Source organism: Calypte anna, chromosome 20 (assembly GCF_003957555.1).
Source record: "Calypte anna isolate BGI_N300 chromosome 20, bCalAnn1_v1.p, whole genome shotgun sequence".
Lineage (NCBI taxonomy): Eukaryota > Metazoa > Chordata > Aves > Apodiformes > Trochilidae > Calypte > Calypte anna.
In genome coordinates this window covers 1,719,878-1,742,123 of record NC_044265.1, presented here as the reverse complement: position 1 = coordinate 1,742,123, position 22,246 = coordinate 1,719,878, and the positions used below count along the sequence as shown (strand labels likewise).

General features: G+C 43.6%; 2 protein-coding genes across 6 annotated transcripts in view; both read right to left on the bottom strand.

Moving 5' to 3' along the window:
• The window catches only part of CPNE1 (copine 1), a 52,538-nt gene extending 33,797 nt beyond the window's left edge, over positions 1-18,741 (bottom strand). Inside the window, exons 1-2 of one of the 3 annotated variants that reach the window (XM_030463240.1) lie at positions 18,670-18,682; positions 15,887-15,937 (exon numbers count right to left, since the gene is read on the bottom strand). The gene's annotated coding sequence lies outside the window, so the exon portion shown is untranslated. Of the gene's footprint in view, positions 1-15,886; positions 15,938-18,338; positions 18,413-18,669 lie in introns of those variants that run through there. The other 2 variants (XM_030463238.1, XM_030463239.1) reach the window with 2 other exon arrangements.
• Positions 6,911-18,779, bottom strand: RBM12 (RNA binding motif protein 12). Of its 3 annotated transcripts, none has more exons than XM_030463235.1 (3): positions 18,670-18,779; positions 15,887-15,969; positions 6,911-11,560 (listed from the first exon to the last, which is right to left on the bottom strand). In XM_030463235.1, exon 3 carries the CDS (start codon positions 11,536-11,538, stop codon positions 8,893-8,895), a length of 2,646 nt encoding a protein of 881 aa, XP_030319095.1. In that variant the 5' UTR covers positions 11,539-11,560; positions 15,887-15,969; positions 18,670-18,779; the 3' UTR covers positions 6,911-8,892. The 3 variants fall into 3 exon arrangements, with proteins under 3 accessions (XP_030319095.1, XP_030319096.1, XP_030319097.1); XM_030463236.1 differs by having other exon boundaries at positions 15,887-15,937; positions 18,670-18,755; XM_030463237.1 differs by lacking the exon at positions 18,670-18,779 and adding an exon at positions 18,339-18,396 and having other exon boundaries at positions 15,887-15,937.
• Between the last annotated feature and the right edge of the window lie 3,467 nt (positions 18,780-22,246).

Below are 22,246 nucleotides of genomic sequence, written 5' to 3'. Positions count from 1 at the left end.
TAACACAGTTCCCACAGCCACTCAGTTCATGAAAGGTTTTCCCTTTTTTCTTGTTTGTATTGCACTGCTCTATGATGACCAAAAAAAGGGCTGAGATACCCCAGCTGAATTCATTAAACATTCTCAGTTGCCCTGGAGTGAGTACTGCACAGTGACAACTCTTGCCTAAAAAAATCTAAGGACAAAAGAGCAGATGGGACCTTTCAAGTTCTCATGCATTACAGAATCACACTCCCTCACGTTACATAAATCAGGATTTCTTCTTTATGGATTTTCATCTTCAATCTTTCTCCTCATGATAAACAATCTGAAAAAAAAAACACCTAATACTGCTTCTGCAGTGCTCACAAGAAGCAGATTTCTTCAATTTATTCATTCCAAGTTCAGCCATTCTTATGCCAACACTGCTTTTCAGTTCTTCTTTCTCCTTTTGAGTATATGCTTCTTTTTAAGAGACTTACATCTCCCTAATATTTTTCAGGCATTTAATTATTAACTTCTGTATTAGGAACATCTTCACTTTTCCACCCTAAATCTGCTGCAGAACAATGACCCTTTAAAACAGAAAAACCTACAAAAAACCTACCACCACAAAACCATGACATCAAGGAACCTGAGCAAAGGGAAGGATTTCCAAGTTTTAATTTTTTTTTCTCTCCCCCATCCAGATTAGTAACAGAAGTATTTAAAGACCACAAAATACCACTAACCTGTTCTTCTACTCAACTTCTCCTGCCCATGTACCTTTTCAAACCCATTGAAATGACAGATCCAAGCTATCCCACTTGTCTCAGCACCAGGGGGCCAAAATGACCATCACAAGTTCCCTGCATCAAGAGGCAGAGATTCCACAACTGCAACACACAGGTAAATCCTCAAGTGCTTCTTCTGTGTCTGCTCTCCATGGTGTTCATACTGCAATACTTCTCAACCTATACCCTAAAAAACTCAGTTTTACCCAGGTTTGGATTTGCTACAAAGGTGTTTCACCCCCTTCAGAAGACATGCAAGAACACAAAAGCCCCCACAGCCCCATCCTGACAAGGCTTGGATGAGCAGGTGAGCACCTTTATTTTCTCAAAGTCAAATTAATAGTCACAACAACTTTTTAATAAACATGACCAAACTAATAAACGTGACCAAATGAGCCTTTGTCAAGAGACAAAACCTCTTTGGTCACCCAAGACCTCATTGGTAAAATGCAGTAAATTTAACAGCTGTAAAAACATGAATTAAATTACATTTCATCTAAGTGGAGAGACTTTTATTAAAAATTCTATTTTAAGTTTATTAAAAAGTCTATTATGAGTTATTACCATTAGGTAGAGCCTGGAAACTCGGGTTACAAATAAGATGTTCTCTGGTCAGCAGACCATGATCTGCACAGTAAGAACACAGCTGAACAACTGAGCCAGGCAGCAGCCAGGACACTACATGGGACAGGCTCAGCACCTCACTCATCACCAGTTCTCCACAAACAGGGTTTCACGTGGACCCACTGAAGCAGCAGAGGGATTTGGAGATGACAAAAGCCATTAAACAGCACCTGTTCTCATGCTGTACATGTAAGTGGCCTTGGAGTGCAGGCTGCTCAGAAATAGAACAAAAGGTGTTTGCTGCCTTGCCAGGACTGAGCAGGAGGTTACCCATGGCACCACAACACCAGGGCTGGCACAGAACTCACAGGGATTCCTCTCTGCTACCACAGAGACAGAATTAAATTATGACACTACAGTTGCATTCAGTCAAGTCACTGCACTGAAAATTGCTGATTTTAAGGAGATAGAACACTGCCTGCAGAGTCAAAGTAGGATTTCTATTACATCATTAATGTTTTTGTTTAAACCAACATCTTTTTTGTTTCAGAAAACTTGCTTCTGCTCAAAATTATTTTAACAGGTCTAACTAAGGACAAATTTTAACATGAAAAGCAGCACAAGCCATCAAGCAGAAGGATGCATGCTCACTCTCCTTTCTGGTCCTGGAATAACTGGGGTAGCCAAATGTTACCTTCCCATTCAAGGAAACAGCATGACATATTGCTTGTGCTGCAAGAAATGTAATTTGGATTATTGTCTTAATAAAAATACAGCATCTGTTACCCAGAGGGAGGGACAAGTGTGCAGATAAAAAAAGAGGCCTTAAAGAAAATCCAGGACATTTGTGCAGTTACAGTGTCATGTAATTTTTCAGATATATCTGAAAGGCTTTTTTCTTTAGATTCATCCAGCTTTCCAGACACGCACAGGGTGACTGACTTAAATTACAAACCCTACAGTTGCCTCTAAAAACCTTAAAACAGGCTTGACCATCAAAACCAATTCTGATTTACAGTCTAAGAGTACTTAAAACTGTGAAGGTTTATGCACTCAGGTTAAACTGTTTAACACCAAAACCATTTAGATCAATTACATATCTCATATTATTAACAACAGAGTTTAAATGTCACATTATTTTAAGAATTTAACTGTCTGTTCACTGCTTCATTCTTTTTCCCACCAGCTCCATGCTGAAATTCCTGAACCACAATCTTCAGTAGATTAGGGCACCACTCAGTTGTTTCTGTGAAAGAGGGAAAGTTTGGCCTCAGCCTTTGAACTTCAACCCTAATGTCACTGCACTGATGTTAATGCTGAGGTGCCTTTAATGTGAGGATGAGAACACTGCCTTGCTGGGTACAAATGAGCTCTGCACAACCACCCTGCTCACACACTTACCTCACCTCCTAAAAGTCCACAGCTGGGAAGAACACTAAGTGCCATAAACCCCACTCCATTTATTTGTATGAGACTGGAGCTGTAACCCAGAATAGCAGCTCTGCAGCAGTGCTGGAGTGTGTGTGGGGAATCCTACACACCTGAATGAGTAATGCTGAACAACTCCACCTTCCCTCCCTTAAAGAAGTGAGTTTCCCATACATCCAGGCAATAAACTGCCAGTGCCTGATTCTATTCTAGTTACCCTCTTTGCTTTTGTAGCTGGGTGCATTAGCATTCCTCAAAACCATGGGATTTATAAATACTGCCCTTTTATTAGAAAAGTTTGCCTAATACTGAAGTGGTGTCAGCAATCATCATTTTCACACTCAAGTTGAATTTCTGGCTCAGTCATTCACATTCTGTGAAAAGTTTTGGTTCTGCAGAAGCAGTAAAGGAAGAGTCAGCATTCACCTAGGTTGCTTCTCCCCTAAGCTGCCACACTGTGAACACAAACATAAAAACAGGAGAATGACATCTCCCATCAAAACAAGCAGCAACACTTTGGTTTTAGGGTCATACTACTGAAAACAAGGTTTTGTAAAAAGCTCACATTATGGAGCACATTTCAGGAAATGCCACCACAGCAAGGCCATCACTAAGAAAGAGTTGCTGTGGTTAAAATCATAGTGACAGCAGTCCTATGAAATTTAGCATGAAAAAATTATCATCAAAATTAGCTAAAGGAATTCTTGAAGTGGTTTAGGTGCTGAGCAGATTGCTGTTTTCCACCCATAATCCACCTACACTTGTAAGTGATGAGAAAGCATTTCTAACCTTTCCACAGCCACAGACAGCAACACCACATCCACAAAACGAAACCAATTGCTTGAAACTAGGAAACAGCTGGCTGGAAGTTGCACCTATTGGTCAGAAATCAGAGCAATACCAAGCTACCCATTCTTTGGCTAACAACACTGTAACTACAACAATGAAGATTTCAAAACGTCACTAACCTTCCAGAGGCAGTCACAGGTCCAAAAAGCCAGAATACTCCAACAGGGAGAGTTATAGGCAGCAGTAACTATGGAAGTACAAAACGGATTTTGTGGAAATTGGACTCGTGATAAAAGGAAATATATTCACTCTTTCTGAAAACTTAATGTATCTGGGAAAGAACTGGTTAAAAGCAATTGAACTTACAATAGGAGAGCATAAAATAGAAAAACAGCCACAAAGGAGTAAGCTTGGATGCTGCAGAAGCAGTAAAGGGTCAGAATTCACTTGGGTTGCTTCTCCCCTACGCTGCCACAACGTGAACACATAAAAACAGAACAAAGGAAGCTGCACAGGAGTGCCAGTGACTGAAGGGGCACAACTAAATCATGACACCCATGTTCAGTCTGGAGCTAGGAACACTTTTAGGCTGGTTTTCTCCCTTACGGTTTATACCCGGGAGTGAAAAGCATCTGAGACAGGAAGGTGGGAAACACTCCCTGCACAAACACCCAGATATTGTGTAGTAACAAAGGTCCAAGAAAATTACTGACCAAGCCATCTGTACAAAGAATAAACTACAGTTTACCTACCTGAGCACAAGACAGGGAAAGAGCAGCAGAGTTCAGGACCCAGCCACAAACCTTAAGTCAAATGCACACTACCAGCCAACAGATTTTCATTCCATGGGAAAGCCAAATCTTTCAACTATGATCACGTTCCCATTGCCAAAAGCAGACGAGAAGAGAACCCCTCGAGGTTAACTTTTCCTGCAGAAGCATTAACAAGACAGTTCCACTTCCTCTTTCACCAGGAGGAAGAGGCATTTGCTCTGTACACAAACTCTAGCTTGGTTTTCCCAAAACCATGAGAGGACAGCCACAGACCAGAAGGCAGCATGAGCAAACCTGCAGAAGGGCAAGGACGAGTAAATGGATTTTGTGACACCACTGCCAGGCCCAAGGCACTGAACTTCTTACAGCAACAGAATTCAGTGTCTCTCTTTTATTTTCAAGACCTACACAGTACCTGCTTTCCAACTATCAGAAAACTAATTTGCAGATGTCTCTAGTCAAACTAAATGTTTTGTAATACACTAGTTCAGTTTCAGATCTGCTTCCTTCCAGCCAGTCATGTTGTCAAAGACAGAGCTAAGTGCTTGCACTTGAGTCTGCACTGAACAGGAATGGCCATCCTCTGATTCAGGGTCTAACACACACCTGGATAATCACCCCAGAACAACTGCTCCCAGCTGTCTGGTGTCCAGCCAGAGGCTTTAAGTGCTGTACCACACAGAGTTGTTCCAGTTTTGCAGACCAGAGGTGCACACAGCTGAACACCACGGGGACAGCACTTGCTGCAGGAAGCAGCAGCTTTGGAGCCCCCCAGCACAGGACAGAGGGACAAAATGCAGAAACTGAAGCAGTTATTTACAGCAAGGCACCACTGGAATGCCTCAGTAACTGGGAATTAGGGGTTTTTTCCTGGAATCTGCAGTCCTTAGGGCACCAAAAGAGTCCCAGGGAAACAAGCTGCTTATTTGACACAGGCAACAACTTCATAGGCAACAAACTGCCTGAGCAATGAGCAGAACTGACCAGCACACAGGTTATTCAGGAGCTGGACCTGCAAAGCCAACAGGCACACGACTACAGCCTTGTGCATTGATCTTCCTCTTCCACTCACAACAAATTCAGAGCACAGATATTCAAGGAAAGCAATAAATGCTATGGGAGGAATGCTACTAAGAATTACAAAGAAGTGTCCTTCAATTTTCTCTAAACCTACAAAGCCTACAAACCTCTCAAATCTACTTTCAGAACATGGCGACAACCCATCAAGAAAAAAACAGCTTTAATATCCTCTGTGATATTACAGCATCAACTTGTGCTAAAACCAAAATATGACTCTGACATTCAGATGTAACTGCATGAAAACTTGGTACCTTTAAAGCCACACTTTCATCTAACCATAGCAGCTCTTCCATGTAGGTTACAAGCTTGTTGAGTAATTTATTATATTGTTTCTCTTGTGAATGGGATGACAAAAATCTGTACATTTAGCAGAAATTGTGTCATGAATGTAACACTTTGCTACTAATACTTTTTATTTTTAACTTGGACACTAACACTTGAGGAACTGCTAAAAACACAAGCTTAGCCAGTTGTATAAACACAAGCACCTTCTTTCCATAAGGTGAGGAAATCTATGTCACTGACTGCATTGCTCCAAGGAGACCAAGCAGAATGTCAGTTCCTGAGACTCAAAAGCATCAAGTCCAAAACCCCTGTGAGTCTGAGCAGTGTCCTTTAGCTGAGGCTCTGTTGCTACCTCTGGTCAGCAGCCAGCCTGGGAGTTACACACCTTCCAGACTGGAGATGGGACCCCAGAAGTCCTACCCCTTAGTTTTAAGGCTGTTCATGAACACAGGCATGTGCAAAGTAAGCAGTTTTAATAAACCCAGCCATGCAGTCTGTCACTAAATGGCATCCCTCAGTAATTCAGAACAAACAGCATGCTGCTTGAGGCTGCTTCCAACATGAAAGTGAATTATTACAGACAACTTGTGTTTCCAAGTGACACACAATAATGAACATCCCTGCATACTCTTTAAAGGATCAAGTGTCACGATTTGGGACAGCAGCTGTACTGTTTGCAGTACAAACAGAAATTTGAAATATGCTAGGAGTTCCTGGTTTTATTCCTAGAGCCTGTTCTGCTGGATAGTTACTCATTCACTACTAACTTATGCTAAAAGATATGGCACATCAACTGCTTGGCAAGATGAGCATTCCATCCACATTGAGATTCTCCAAACCAATGGCCTTTTGTCTTGCTTTGCACTTTCAGGTAAGCATTTAAAAATCTTCAGACCATACAAGAAATACCAAGCATCAGAAAACGAAGTATTTCCAAAACAAAACTGCACTTTTTTACAAAAGCCCAAAGGAAGTGGCACACAAATCATGTTTGGCAGCACACACTGTGGCTAACACCAACACTACAAACCCTGGAGCCATTACCAAGACGATCAGAGGTGACATCAAAAGACAACACAACTGTGGATCTACTTCCAGACCCCTGCAGTTTAATTCCATTTCACAACAAGGCAAGCACTGCTGTGATTCATTTGAACTTGAGAGTTACCACCAGTTTCTGCAAGTCAACACAAACTAATAGCTTAAATCAATTCCGTGAACAACAAAACCAAGTTTTCCTTCAGTAATTTTATTCTAATGTGAAACATGAAGAAACAAGCACCCAAATAACTCCAATATAGTATGAAACTTTAATAAAAGTTTAAAAAACAAAGAGCAAAATTTAAAAAATAAACTGAAAGGCTTGACTCCTAGTCACACATCTTTCTGACATCAGCAAGAGTACTTTCAGACTTTCAAAGGAAAAAAAAAAAAAAAAAAAAAAAAGAAAAAGAAACAAAGATCTGCTGTTGAAGCATTACTCCCAAAGACTGTTGAAACGCGTAACATGAAGCTTCAGAGACAGACAGTTTTATTAACAGGAGGCTTAATTTTAAACAGTATATACAAATCACATGACTTTTCCAAAGTTGGGACCACCTAGTAATCTGTCAAAACAAAATTAGGCTAATGAGTTACAGAAGCATCTGTGTAATGCGAGCACCTCTTTATTGAAGTTCACCTTTACACAATCCTTCCACACAGTCCTGGACTGTGGAATCCTCTCGGGACGCAGCGCTGCACAGGTTTTCAAATCTCTCCTACACACCACAGGAATAAAACTGTTGCCACTTGCACCTCTCAATTTTGCCTGACCATACACTTCAGTGTTCCATGATATGCAACACCAAAAGGCACTGTTTTCCTCTGTCCAAAAAAACAAAAATGGTTGAAAGTTTACTATGTTTAAGTACAATGATTTGCAGGGAACAGCAGGGTTTTTCAGGCAATGCCCAAGTCTTAAAATTGATCATAAGCCAAGCAAGGATGACACACAAAAAAATATTTCTACTTTTCACTTGTGTAATTACTTCCGTTCCAATTCTCTTTTCCACTGGAAGGTTTTACTGCACAAAGAAAATGGCAACTCTTCACAGACTTTGAATACAACAGCACAACTTTATTGCAAAAATATATAGCAAACTCAGTATTTTCAAGTTTTGGAGAAAAATAAATTTCATCTCTGAATTCACCCATAGCAGTAATTCATGACAGAGTTGCTGAAGATAGAAGTTTCTTTCATGTATAAACTAATTTAAAACTTTAGCTGGACTCCAATCTTCTAATAATAATCACCACTTTGGTTCTCTTAGCAGAGCCTCTGCATAAGGAGTTCAAGAGACACAGGAGAAATACAACATCAATACCAACTAGTGTCAAAGATCCTATCCCAACCAATTCATGTAATCCTAACAAATCAAGCTACTTAAACAACGATGAGGTTTTTTCCAAGTTGTTGCTTCTACTGCAAATGTTTTGTAAGTGTACTATAAAACTCATATGATAACGTTTGAGGTTAGCTACACTTGTGGCAAAAGTCTTATTCTGCACAGTTATAATTGCAAATATATAAATAACTAAAGGTTATTCCACAAAGAACAGCTTGAATTGTACAGAACGATTCTGCTCATACTCATAGGAATTAGTTTGGTTGACACATCAGCAATGGGCATAATTCAGCTGATCATACAGTGAGGAGCTTGGAAAAAATAAAGATACATACACAAAACAATTAATCTGTGTACACTGAGAATTCAATCAGTTCCAGAGAAAAATCAGGACTTGAAACAAAGCTTTGACCTGTAAACAAAGCAAATTCAGCCAGCTTTTAACCAAATCTAGAAATAGCTACCTATTTTACAATGGCTTGCAAGAGCACCCACTGAAGAGCTTCACTGACTTCATCTACTTCCCTCGTCCAAGACTATGTAAAGCCACTCTAGATTCCTTGATAAGCACTGTGTCCAGTAGAGTTGACCAAACTTGTAATGAGTTAAGAATCTCTCTGGCTTCTCCACATATTTGTACAGGAAAATCCACTGCACATCCGTCCTCACAGCGTTTCTGTAATGCCTAACCCAGTGCTCTATCACACCAAAACCAATCTGTTTGACAATTTAAACAATCCACAGGTTCTATCCTGGAAATACTATAAAAACCAATCCAGATGCATTTATCACAGCACTATGAATATCTATTCTACAACTACTTCATATGAACAGCTACCCTAAAACAAGCTTTACTTTTCTGGAGCCTATAGGCCTTTCATTTAAATCCACAATAGCTGCCATAGCTTCATCACGAGACTCAAATGCAACCATTGCTTCTCCAGTGGGCATGCCTTTCTCGTTGTATTTTAAACACACTGAACCAGGGATCACTTGGTAACCATAGAAGAAATCCAAAATTTCATCCACCGAAACAGTAAAAGGCATATTTTGAACTTTTATGACAGTTGGTCCTGGCTTCCCAGAACCTGTTGCAAAACCTGGGGGTCCACTGATATGGATATTTCCTGGTCCAGGTCCAAACCCCGGGGGTCCACTTAAATGCCCAATACCACCAGCAATTCCTGGAGGACCAGCACCGAAGGCAGGGGGTCCACTTAAATTGCCAGGACCGTTGCCAAAACTCTGAGGACCCCCTGCAAAACCTGCCGGGCCCCCCATATTACCAGGACCACCTGCAAAACCTGGGACCTCAAGATTTGCTGCAGGTAAACCACTAGCTGGAACTGCAGGCATTCCTTGTCTAGCCTCAGGAAAGCCACCGATTCCAGGTGGTGGCAAAGGGGGACCAAAAGTGCCAGAGCCACTGAAGTTACCAGGGAAATTAAATGGAGGACCGTTGTTGGCTTCTTTAGCATTTCCCCCCATGAAGGAATGATCTTCCCCACCTGCCCCCTGTGCTCCTGGTCCAGTTGCATTTCCTTGTATGGGTATTTTCAGCATCTTTTTCCCTTGAGCCTGGGGACTTCTCTCAATCTCTCTCATTTCTTCTACAGTTATCAATCTCAAAACAACATCTCTTCCGTTCAGCTTTTTACGGTGCAAACGCTCTGCCTTACGAGCATCCTCTTCAGCTTTAAACTGAACCAGTGCTTGTCCTAAACCCTGCCCGTTATTATCAACAAGAATTTGTATAGAGTTTTCTTCTACTGCCAGTCCCTCTAAAAACTGAACGATTTCCATCTTTGTTATATTGTATGGAATATTAGATATATGTGCACACAATTTGGGCAAGCCTGGATCTCCTCCCTCAGCGTTCATGATGGCTTCTCTCTGGTCATAGTTGAAGTTCTGCAACCTCTTACGGATCATATCTATCTTTTCTAACATTGCCTTTTTAGTAATTGGATGGACCTGGATAAAGCGATTCCCTATGTACTGCTTATGATGACACAAAGCTGCCTTATAATCAGCTTCATTCCTGAACTCAACAAACCCCTCTCCTATTGCCTTCCCATTAGGTCCATAAGCTATATAAATGCTGTCTTCAACTATATCCAGCTTTTTAAAAAAATCTATCACGTGTTTGTTCTCCGATTCAAAGGGAAGGCCTTTCAAATAAACACAGAAACCCTGCTCATGGGGAGATCTCGACCGTGACCTTTTCGGTGCACCAGGAGATTTGGACCTAGGATGAGGCTGGGGAGGAGGAGGGTGGGACTGCCCAGAGGGACCCAGGGTTTGCTTGAAAGTTATGTGGCCTCCAGCAGCCACCCACTGCCTCTCTGTTGCAGGACTAACTTCAACATAGCGCTGAATCATCAGCATTCTGTTTCGCTTCAGTGCTTCAAATGTATCTTGAGGAGAAAAAAACTTAACTAGTCCATTTCCATTATTTCGACCTACATGATCCTTCAGCATATGGACTGCATCCACACGGAGCCCCATGAAAAAGTCTTTCACATCAGATTCTGTTGCAGAAAAGGGCATTCCATGAACGCTGACATACAAATCGTCTGGATTGATTGGAATCGGCTTGACACTACTTTGAGAATTCATCTGGATTGGATTTACAGGATTCATGGGACCAATAAACAATGGATTCAAGCCGCTGTTCATATTCACTGCTGCTCCAGACCCATTCATTCCAGCGGGCAAAGGTGCCACGGGTGGAGGATTCATGGGAGGCATTCCTGACATGGGAGGCATAGGTGTCATTGGAGGTACAGGGGGCACGGGGGGTATGGGAGGAACCGGAGGAACGGGAGGCAGCGTGGGTACAGGAGGGGGAACAGGGATGGGGGGGATAGAAGGCATTGGTGGCAAAGACGGCATAGCTGGGATAGGAGGGATTGGTGGAGGAGGTACTGTGTTCATTGGGGATGCTGTGCTAGGTATAGTTGAGCTAAATGTTGGGCTACCAAAGGTACTCCCAAGATTTGGAGGTGCATTCCCCATACTGGCAGTAGAAAACGTAGATATGTTTTTATTGCTTTCATGCACAGTAGTAGAAGCTGTTACTACGCTAGGAGAAGGATTGTTAAAGTTAGGTACAGTAGTAGGTAAGTTAACCCTTCCACTCATCCCAGAACTAGGTGGTGGTCCTGACCTGCTAGCGTTTGCTGGAGGCATATCTAGGTTGGCAGTTTCAAAGCGCCTACGACTCAGTTCTATCATGTTCTGCATTTCCGTCTTACTGCTCAGCAGCAGCGTCACTTTCGACCCTTTAATCGTACCACCTGTGCGCATCATACCAAGCCTTGCATCTTCATCAGTGGCAAAAACGATGAAAGCCTCACCCAGTTCACCCCCTACAATATGCACGCCCCCATCGGGAATGGTCAATCCAGAGAAGAAGTGGCGAATGTCCATGGTCCCCGCCACAATCGGGAGACCTTGCAAGCGGATGACCACAGCCATGCTGCGCTGAAACAACACACACCTGCAGATGAGAAAAGGCAACGGCTATGTCAGACTACTGTTTGTGACACCAGGCAATTACCTACAGACACCATCTACTATAGCTGTTTACAAACACCTAACCACATCTTGCAAAGATTAAGCACTGTTTGCATCCCAAGTTCCTTGCTCGGGTTTATTTCATACCGATCCAAGAGTTAAAACGATTACCAACACAATTAGCATACATTTTGCACCAGAAATTCCAAAATGTTTTAAACTAGCACCCATAAGTATCAGGAAAAAAAATTAATAATAAAAAAAAAAGCACAAAGAAAACTAAAGAACAGCAAAATTCAGAACTATTGTAGCAGTAGTTGAGTATTTTAAGGGAACATGAGCAAAATTAGTATTTTAGCCAAACAAACAGAATTAATTTACCATACACCAATACGGTACCCACTGTACCTGGCAATTAATTTACCATATACTGATATGGTACCCACTGCACCTGGTAAAGCACCTGTTAAAAATTCTGCACACCTATGGGAAACAGAGTTCTCTTCCATTTGGGGAGGGATTTTACCCCCTGCCAGGTGAAGACAACTAGGAACAGTGGGTTGGTTACAAAAACTACTTATGGACCACTAGCAACTGCGAGACTCACACACCATCTTGAGAGGGGCCATCAGGATTACACTCATCTCCTGGTTTTCTCCTAACAAAGGCAAGAGGTCAAGGTGACCATGAAGCTAGCTGATCATTAGGGATTAGCCCCAGACATTTCGTAACTCTGCAGACCTCATTTGTACTGATGAACACCTGTGCATATACTGACTAGATACTTGGCCTTTATAGCTTTCAAAAACAAGTTGTGCAGCTGCTCTGTCTAATGTCACAGCTTCTGTCTCAGGCACCAATCAATGATTTTCATCTCTGCAGGTGAGCTTAGTGGAACCTTAAAATCAATTCTGAATAGGAGGATCTTGACAGTTCCCTTGTACTCATTCTAAAGAAGAGGCAAACAGGGCACTAGGTAATTCTCATTCTTGACAAACCTTCAGTAAAGACTGAAAGTATCATACTGATACTGGCACAATTCAGAAAGCAAACTCTCCTCTTGAGCAGTCAGCAGCAGCACCTTGTTTCACCTGAACCACCATCTCTGAAACTTGCTGACTTCCTAAGAACAAGCCAGCTCAGAATCTGTACAGAGAGCTCTCAGGCTCCCCCCAGACACATCCCTCAGGAGTCAGCTAAGCATTTGGAATCAAGGATGAACCAGATGATACAATGCAACCACCAAAGACTTCTGGTTTAATTCAAAGCTGTGACCAATTCCCATCAGTCACCATCTCCCAACATTTCACATTTGGCCAAGCACTGTATTCCAGCATACAGGCAAACCTGAGACAGATGCACTTTCCTCCCAGCTCTTTCGATCACTTTCCAGTAGATGTGCCTTGAATACATCCTTAAATACTAGGTAAAGCCACTACCCAACAATTTAGCCATGCCAGGTAAGGCTGAATTCAGTACTGAATGAAAATAACAGCGATTTTTCTACAGGGGGGAAAAAAGCAGCAATTCTTCCATTTGTATGATGGAACTTCAGATTACTTAAATCGAAGTATTTTTTCTTTGCTTTCCAATAAACCAGAGCTAACTCCTTCAACATGCTCATGACCATAAGCATCACACTGGGGTACTGAAAGGCACGGGCACACATCCAGCTGACACCAGGGAAGTGCAGAGGACCTTTCTCCTTCAAGGAGCCAGCAGACAATCCCACTGTCACACAGTCACCTCTGCTGCTCAGGCTGTTGTCATTGAACACGATTCCTCTCTACACCACCCTGAAAGAGTCTGGAACTTGCAAGACCAACATGAGAAGGTCTATAAAAAAATACTGCTGAGAAAACCCCTACTCCACCACAGGCTGGCAGCAGCACAAAAGGGAATATATACTAAGCCTCAAGATTTTTTTTTTGTTTAAGCAACCTTCTCATCTCCACGGCAAAGGAACAAAAGCAACATCTTGCATCTCTCTTTTAGCAGTACATATATCTTGAGAGTAAAGCTCACTGCTCAGTCATTTTCCAACAGCAAAATAACTCACCCATGTGGAAAAAAATAGGTCAAAGTAAGAACTGTCTTTGTTCTCTACACATTTAAGAAAGCATGACAGACTTTTAAAACAGCAAAAACATGTAAACTGTGTTTTTCAATGATTCTGTAGATTTATTTTAAGTTTGCCTAGCAGCAATTCCTACCCAAAGTGCATTTTCTCTATTACCTATTAAACAAAAAAATAGTTTTGGATACATTTTATGTGTCAGGAGCTCCACATTTAAAGTCTCCTGTGTTAAATAGGAGATTACTTTTATTTATTTCCTTACTAGTACAAAAGTGATGAGCTGACATGGCTGACATGAACAAAGGCAGCTTAGGAAGATTTCCCTGCTCAAATTTGCTGCTCTATAACATCAAATTCTTTATAAGAACTGACACCTATGAGTTAACTGTATTTAGTAACAATTCTATTCATCTAGCTCAGAATACAAATTAACAGGTAAGGTCACAAGAGAACTCTTAAGAGTTCAAACATCTGAACACTTACATAACTTCTGGTGTAATGCAAACATCTCAATCTTGCACTAAACTCAAAACTTAATTATAAATGCTAATAAATATAAAACATATATAAATACTATAAACTTATTATAAATGCTAAGGGGTACCTTGAAGGTTTGTTACCAAGTCTTGTATCTTCCACTGAATCACAATGGACAAAAAAAAACCCAACCAAAAAACAAACAGCTGCTTAGGTTTACAATGGTCAGAAAAAACAGCTGCAGTGACTTCAGTGTAGTTAACTCCATGCATTATATAAAGGAAAAGCTTGCTATTAAGCAAGAATTAACAGTACTATGGTAAGAATAAGGCTTTCATTCCACCAAATTTTTTTTGGACAAAACAAAACAAAAAAACCAAAAAAACCTTAACTTTGTCAACACAAAATAAGTGCTTCAAGTTTCTCATTATTTCAGTTTGTTCTCAAGTATTTGTTTCATTTCTGCAATTTAAAGAAAAATCACAAGGACCAAATTTCACTTTCCTAAACACTCACGTGTTCTCCAGAACACAAATTTTCCAACTAATGAAAAGCAACACCTGCTCAAATATCTCACTGCTCACTTGTAAAGACCAACACAGATGCAGAGGCAATGTTAACTTCAGACAGAGAACAGGTTACACACCTGGGCAGTGTGCAGCAAAGGCTTTCTGGGGGTTCTTAGAAGTGTTCTCAGACTCCTACATCTCCCCCTGTACTAAAAGGTACTTCTAAGGCAGAAGCAGGTTGTTTGGTTTGGTGTGGTTTTTTTGAACTTGTGTGTGTTTGGTGTGTTTTTGAAGAGATCAGAAGCCCAAAATCCTAGAGTTGTACTGTATGGACAAGCCATCCCCATTAGCAAGTCAAGATAAAAAAGGGGCTGAGGCTGAGGGTAAGGGGCTGCTGACAATCCCTCTCAATCAACTCCTCTGATGAACCCTAACAGTACATTTGTGTCTTGAAAGCAACATCTTTTAAAATGTTAATGTTACACTAGAAAAAGGAGCACAAGATGACAGACAGTATTACTTCTCTGTGCTGGTCAAAAAAATAAGCAAAATTTGGGTCATGTGCAGAAACTGGTCCCACCACTGATACCACCACCAGACCAGGCTTCTGTGCATGCATTTTTCAAATGATGGGAAGTTTAGAAAATTCAACCTCATCTTAGGGAGTATTAAAATACCATGCCCACGCTGTACACACACACACACAGACTATTTGTCAATTCTTGGACAAAGACTAAGAATTGGAGTAACACCAGCATTGTAGGAGGAATTTTAAGGATTCAGGATAGCACTATCTCATAAAAGCTAAAACTGCAGCCTAGTTTTGCCTTTTTTTAAAGGGCTGAAATCAACCTGTTAGGCTCTGAATTCACTCAGAAATTACTATCTACCTGACCCCTCTAAATGCTGCAAAACTTAATTAGAAAGTTACCATAGACTTCTAAACTCCAATAGTTAGAAACATGCAGACCTATGGCCTGCAGCAAAGTAGCCACATTTTCCAACAGTAGAGAATAACTGGGAGAGTGTTCAGGACTACCACATGCTGATGAAACAACAGAACATTAGTTAAGCAGAAAAATCTGTTTACAAGAACAACATGGCCAGAACCACCATCACCAGTGGGAGTCAAGAGTAAAAAGACCCAAGGGTTTTGATACTAATTCAAAGATGCCAAAAGCTTCAAATATTTCTTAAGACATACTCAATATGCATATAAAGAAGTCTTCGATTCAAAGGCTCTTACCTGCAAAGACAGATGTTTTTTTCTTAACAAGTAGCAGAAGCCAAGCCAATCCTGTGGGCAACCAATTAAAACCAACTTTTAGACTGCAATAAAGAATAAATGGAGGCAAAAATCAATGCAGGCAACACAACAGCAGTAACAGCCCACAAAGAACTGTATATATAGAAAGTTCAAACCTGCGACCACCACGAGGTACTGGGACAAAACCACAACACTAAGAGTGCTTTTTCTAATACCTTATCCCTGTATGGCCTGCCAGTAATTGCACTACAGGTTTTGTACAGTTTTGAGACATGAAGATACCTTCCACAAACAATATAAAAAGAATCAGAAAGCATTCAAAGGATCTTTTGAGTTTTCCCATCACAAATCACTCTTCCAAAGGCAAAGAGCAAGAAGGAAATAATTGAAACCCCTGAATTTTAACAAGCTCTTGCTCCACCAGTAACAATTCCACCTTCCTCCAGCTGCACATCTTCTCACATGAAGAAAACAACATATGCCACACCTCAGAAAACCTCCCTAGAGCTGCACAGATACAATTATTCCAGAGTCACACAAACTGGTGGAAAACTAAGTGCCATTTCACAGCCAGCTCTAGGCAGTCACCCCTACAGAGCCCACAGGAAGAACTCCCCATGGAGAAACTGTATTTTCAGTTGTAATCTGTCATTTCACAATCCAGAGCCTAACCAAACACCCATTTTTTTTCCAACCTGGTATAAAAACTGTCTTCCTGGGATTGTAAGTCAACAGATGCCAAACATTTTAAGTGATAATACAAGTACTTTGTATCTGAAGAAGGGATGGAAAACCCCTTGCTCTTTTCATTGCTTAGTAGACCATCTCATACCAAAACTGTGATTTTTGGAAAACTATCCAGGAACGAATCACCCTAAAAACAGGTAACTGCCTCCTCCTCACACAACCAAACCAAGCCAGTTGTCATTTATAAGCATCATTACCACAGAGAGCTTAAAGAAAGAAGTACTACCAAACCATCCACAAACTCCCTGACACAGGGAATTAAACACAGATATTCACAGATCTTCCCAAACATTTATAGAAAACAAGTGAGAGAAGTACAACTATGCTCTTTACACTTATATTAAAATGGCAAATGCATTTAAGAAAAGAGAAAGTTATTATTATTAAGACCTCTAAAAGAAACAAGCAATCCTATATAAGAAGGATCCAACTATACACTTTCATTTCTAGCAGTACCAAACAGCAGCTTACAATGCAGGAAAGAATGTAATCACCTGAGAAACAGTTTCATGCAAAAACACATCTGCCTCAAGAAGCAAAACTTTCATGCATAATGAACTTTCCATTTGGAAGAGAAGACCCAAATAATTTAACATATTTCTCAAGTAGCAACCATGGCATTGCATGTGTTCCTCTTCACAACACTGAAAACAAGCTAAAGAGTTGCAGTGGACTAAACCAACATGCTATAATGTGAAGCAACATGAGCAAAACCAAGCAGCATTCTTCAGAAAAGGTGCAAAACTACACTCTACAGTGTTGACCCTTTTCATCACACACCATCGACTTCCACTTACAAGTCTCAAAAACTCTCAACTTTAAGAAAACCATCCACCTCTCTTGTAGATAAACACATCCCTTCCAATCAACCCCGAGACCATATTACCTAGGCAAACAGTGACTAAGGCACAGGTGCTCCACACAAATCTGCAGAACTGACACCAAACCTCGGGGATACCACAGCACAAGACCCTCCACAACACCCTACCAGCTATACCGAAAGGATCCCCATCCACTGGGCACGAAACAGATGATGAAACAACCTTAAGCCGAATCCACCGAGGAAACAACCTGCCGATCTTCCTGCCTAACCCCAGCAGATTGAGGTCAGTAAGAAAATCACTGCGAAGAACGAATAAGTTTAAGAATAAGTAAAACCAGAGCCAAGAGATTTTGTGAAGAAAACTCACACAGACTTCTGTTGGACTTATGGGACCCACTTTAACACTAGGTTGGGTTTTCGCCTTTTTTTTTTTTTCCACAGTTATTTTTTATTAGTGGAGAGAAGCGTCACGTTTCTGCACAGCAGCGTCGCTGAGGTCTCCAAGCAAGCACCCGGGACCTCCTTTTCCGCAAAGCGCGGAGCATTTGCCTCGCTTTATCCCCCGGGGCCGGGCGAGGAGCAGCCGCTGGCGCCCCGCGGAGCCACCCCGGGACCAACCCCGGCCCCGCCACGCTTCCTCCCGAGCCCAAGGGCTGAGCCGCCAACCACGGCACCGCGCAACTCCCGCGGCACCGCCGCTACGGGACCGCCCGGCGCCGCTCCCGGCCGCCGCCGCCACCCCCAGACCGCCGCGGCGCCGCCGACACAGCCCCGGCTCGGGCCACGGCCACGCCGCAAGGTCACTCGGTCGCCCCCGCCGGTCGGGCCCTCGGCGCCTGCGCTCGGCCCGCACATACTCACCTGCCCGCGCCGGCCGCGCAGCTCCGCGGGCCGAGGCGCGGAGAGGGAAGGAGGGAGAGAGGAAGGGAGGGACCGGGCGGGGGCCGACCCGCGGCCCGGGACCCCCCGGCCTCAGCGCGCCAGGCCGCGGCCAGGCGGAAGCGGCCCCGCTCGGCGCCCCGGGCCCGGGAGGCGCCGCCCGGTCCGGTCCGGCCCGGCCCTTTGTGCGCGGGGACGCGTGCCAGCCGCGCCCGGCCTCCCTCCCCTCGCCGCCCCTCCTCGCCTCGCCACGCCGCGGGCCCGCGGGGCAGGGCAGGCGGCCCGGCCCGTCCGGGCACCGCCGCGCTCTTACCGAGGGATCTGTACGAGAAAAAGGGTTAGAACGGAGCCGAACCGCCCCGGGGCCCGCTCCGCGCCGAGCCCAGCGCCACCGACCGCGCAGCGCCACAAAATGGCCGCCCCGATGCGGCGCCGCCAGGCAGGGGGCGGGGCCCCGCGGGAGGGGCGGGGCCGGGCGGGAGCGAGGAGGGCGGGGTCCGCCGGCGCGCGCAGCACCTTCTGCCGCCCGCCCCGGAACGCGTCTCGCGACGGCTCGCGCGCCGCCGGAGGGGTTGGGCGGGAAACAGTGAGCGGGGAGGGGAGGGGGAGAGGGGGCACCGGCACCGGCACCGGCACCGCCTCTGCGGACCGAACCCCAGCTGTGGTCTGGGAAGAGCAAATTCCGACCCGCAGTACTGCCTCTGGTACTGGTACAAATGGTACAATAGCCACGTGCTGAGAGTGTGAAGCGTTTATGTAAATTAATGATGCTGTCGCTGGGGGTTATTTCTGAGGTAACGACATCAAAGAAGGCACGGAACTTCGACCGAACAAAGGAATCCTGAGGATTGTCTCTGATTTCTTCACTTAGAACCGGGCTTCAGTATTAAAATGACAGATTACCCTAGGCTGATGTCCTTTTTGTCTGTCCCTACCCCACGCGGTATTTGTCCTGAGCACACGCGGGTGTGAGAGCCCCGCGCTGAGGCAGCGCTGGCGCTGCGGTCACCTCAGGAGCTGCCGCCGCTCCTCGCTACTGCGGGCACTGCGGCAGCATCCACTTACATGGAGAGAACACTGCGTGGCGGGCTGCGAGAAACAAATGAAAATACACCATTCCCTCACGTTGCAAACGCTTTTCCGGCAGATACGGGAATTCAGTTATTCAGTTAACTTAGTTGGTTTTCACCACTTAACAAAAATCAGGGCCCAAACTTGACACGTGTGTGTGTGTGGTGCTGAGGCAGCGGGATAAAGGCTGGGGCTGCTCAGTGCCACAACAACCCCCACCCCATTGTTTGTCTGCATATCCCCTCTTCTTTCTTGTAACTTCTCCTCTACCATCCTCATTCCCCCCCAGTAGACACCTCATACTTCTCTCTGTTATCCCTGGTTTCACAGATTTGCTACTCTATTTGGTATTTATGATAAGAGCTGCTCTGACAGTGTATCAGTTCTGTCAGGCTGATACCTCCTTTTTGTCTTGCTGGGTGTGCTTACACACCACTCCCCGGCAGCTGGAGGTGTTACCCAGACCTTGGTGAGAAGGAAGTGACAGGAACCCTGTTTTGTATTTATATTTTTATATTTATATTTATTTATATTTCGCCTATCACCATATTGATAAACATTCTTTGGAACCACTCTGACAGCAGAGGTCAGTCCTCTGATAGGAGTCAGCCCGTTTGTACCTCAGCACTTCAGCTTCCAACCAATTTAAAACAAAACAGAACAAAACAAAACCCACCAGACTTTACTGCCAGCCTGGCTGGTGTTTAACACTGCTGCTCCATCAGGGTTGGAGTGACTGGAGGGTGGATGACCCAGCCCCCTGGAGCTGCTTGCCCAAGATGTGTGAGCAGGGGCAGCAGGAGCAGCCTCAGACCTGGCTCTGCAGCTCTCCTCAGGCTGTCCCAGACACCCGGCAGCAGGGAGAAGGTGTAGGGATAACCAAGGGCAATGCTGGAGCATCCCAGTCCAGAAGAAAACTTAAGACTTTCCAGCTTTTTGTGCAACATGGTGAGTCACCACTTTGCTTTTCATTGCTGAAATAAAGTCTGGTTTTGTGACCTTTACTGTGTGGACTAGAAAAAAAACAAAACCAAAACCAAACCAGGACCAAACTACATAACCCTGAGCAGGCCTCTGGACAGCATCTGCACTGACTCCATGAAGAAGGCACAGTCCCTGCTGAAGGCCAGGACCTCCTTGTACCTCAGCTGGAGCCAAGGCTGGCACAGATGCCTGTGACTAACTCATTGCCTCCACAGGTCCCCAGCTGGCTGCTCAGCCAAACCCAAGAACATTCAGTTCACTCCAGAGTAACAGAAGCAGATTTGTTTTTAGAGGGAACAAAATCCAGTACTAGTATTAGGAGCATGCTAAGTGTCACGGGGTACTACAGAGGAGGTAACATGAGCAATAGCCTGGAGGAAAGGAACTCTGGAAAGCAAAACACTGGTAGGCAGAAGCTTAAAAGAACACGTGGTAGGAGGCAGGCAGAGAAAAATGGTGTTAAAAAAGAATGGGATTTGTATTTATTAGGTACTGGGAAACTATATACAGAGAGAGCTTATTTGTATGTCTCCTCCACCTAAACCAAAACTGAAGAAAGTGTTTCATACACAACCAAGGAAAATTATTATAGAGGAAATGTTAAAGCTTGAGGTAACCAGCACCCATCATGCTGATTCCACATCTGAAATAAAACCACCTTCCTCCTCACATTGCACTTTTGCTGCTCCATTAGCCTGGGAATGTTCCCTCACATCCCAGGCTCCTTCCTTCTCCAGCACCCCAGGGAGACCACTGTGCAGAACCAGCAGAATAGAGAACTTATTTCTGCAGCTGGGTAAGGATGTGCTTTGGATGAGTGAGCCCAGTTTACTAAATGACTGGATTTTCCTTTCCAGTTACCATGTGTCAGCTGCAAGTCTTAATTGTTTCCACATGATTTAGAAAAATATTTAATTCAAATAATCATCAGGTGCCTTCCCAGATACACTTTTCTCATTCCTCTCTATACTTCAAACCTGTCAGACAGCCATGAGGTGCCCATTTTCACTCATATACTTACTTTGTGAAACTAAACCCCTTATTTTACTGCACCTACTCAGCCAAAAAAACCAAAAAAACAACCCAACAAAATAACACTTTGATTGCTCATCAGTGTGAGCTTTTCTTCTTACAAGAGCACCTTGTACCAGCCCTAACTTCTCTGTTTTGGATAGTTCTGAGTAACATCACCCACCACAGCACTCAGCTCATTTAAAAAAACCTGGCATTTGCTTTCTTCCTTACTAATCATCCTGAAATCTAATTAAAACTGCCTTCAGTGGGGAAGGGACCTCTCCTAGGCCAGCTGCTTGGGACTCAGCTTTGGGAAACTTCATTCCAAAACCCAGGGCATACACATTGTCAGCAGCAGTTTGGCTGAACACATCTGAACCACGGCTGCAGCCACAGCAGACACAGAGAACAAGGCACTCAGGCAGACAGGGCACAGGGAGGAGGCAGGATTCTCTTGGGAGCAAGAGCTTTTATGGCAATTTAATTTTTTTTTAAATCCCTAGTAAGCTTAAGGCTGGTTGTGTAACAAAGCTGCTGACCCTCTTCCTGTCTGTCTCAAGTCCAACACAGGTAATTGTCTAATTCTGTATTACTCTTCCTGAAAGAAATATTCAGTAATTTTTGTAATTAGTTGATACGCTTGATCAGGGTTTAAAACACTAAAATCCACCAGATATTTTTTTTCTCCCCGTGTGTATTACCTAACCCTCTTGCACTCCTGGAAGTTCTACGTATTCCTGTTTGTCACTCTGGTTCAGTAGTTATGACACCTGCAAAACAGTGATGATAAATCCTCATGTATCTGGTATCTTTGTGTTATT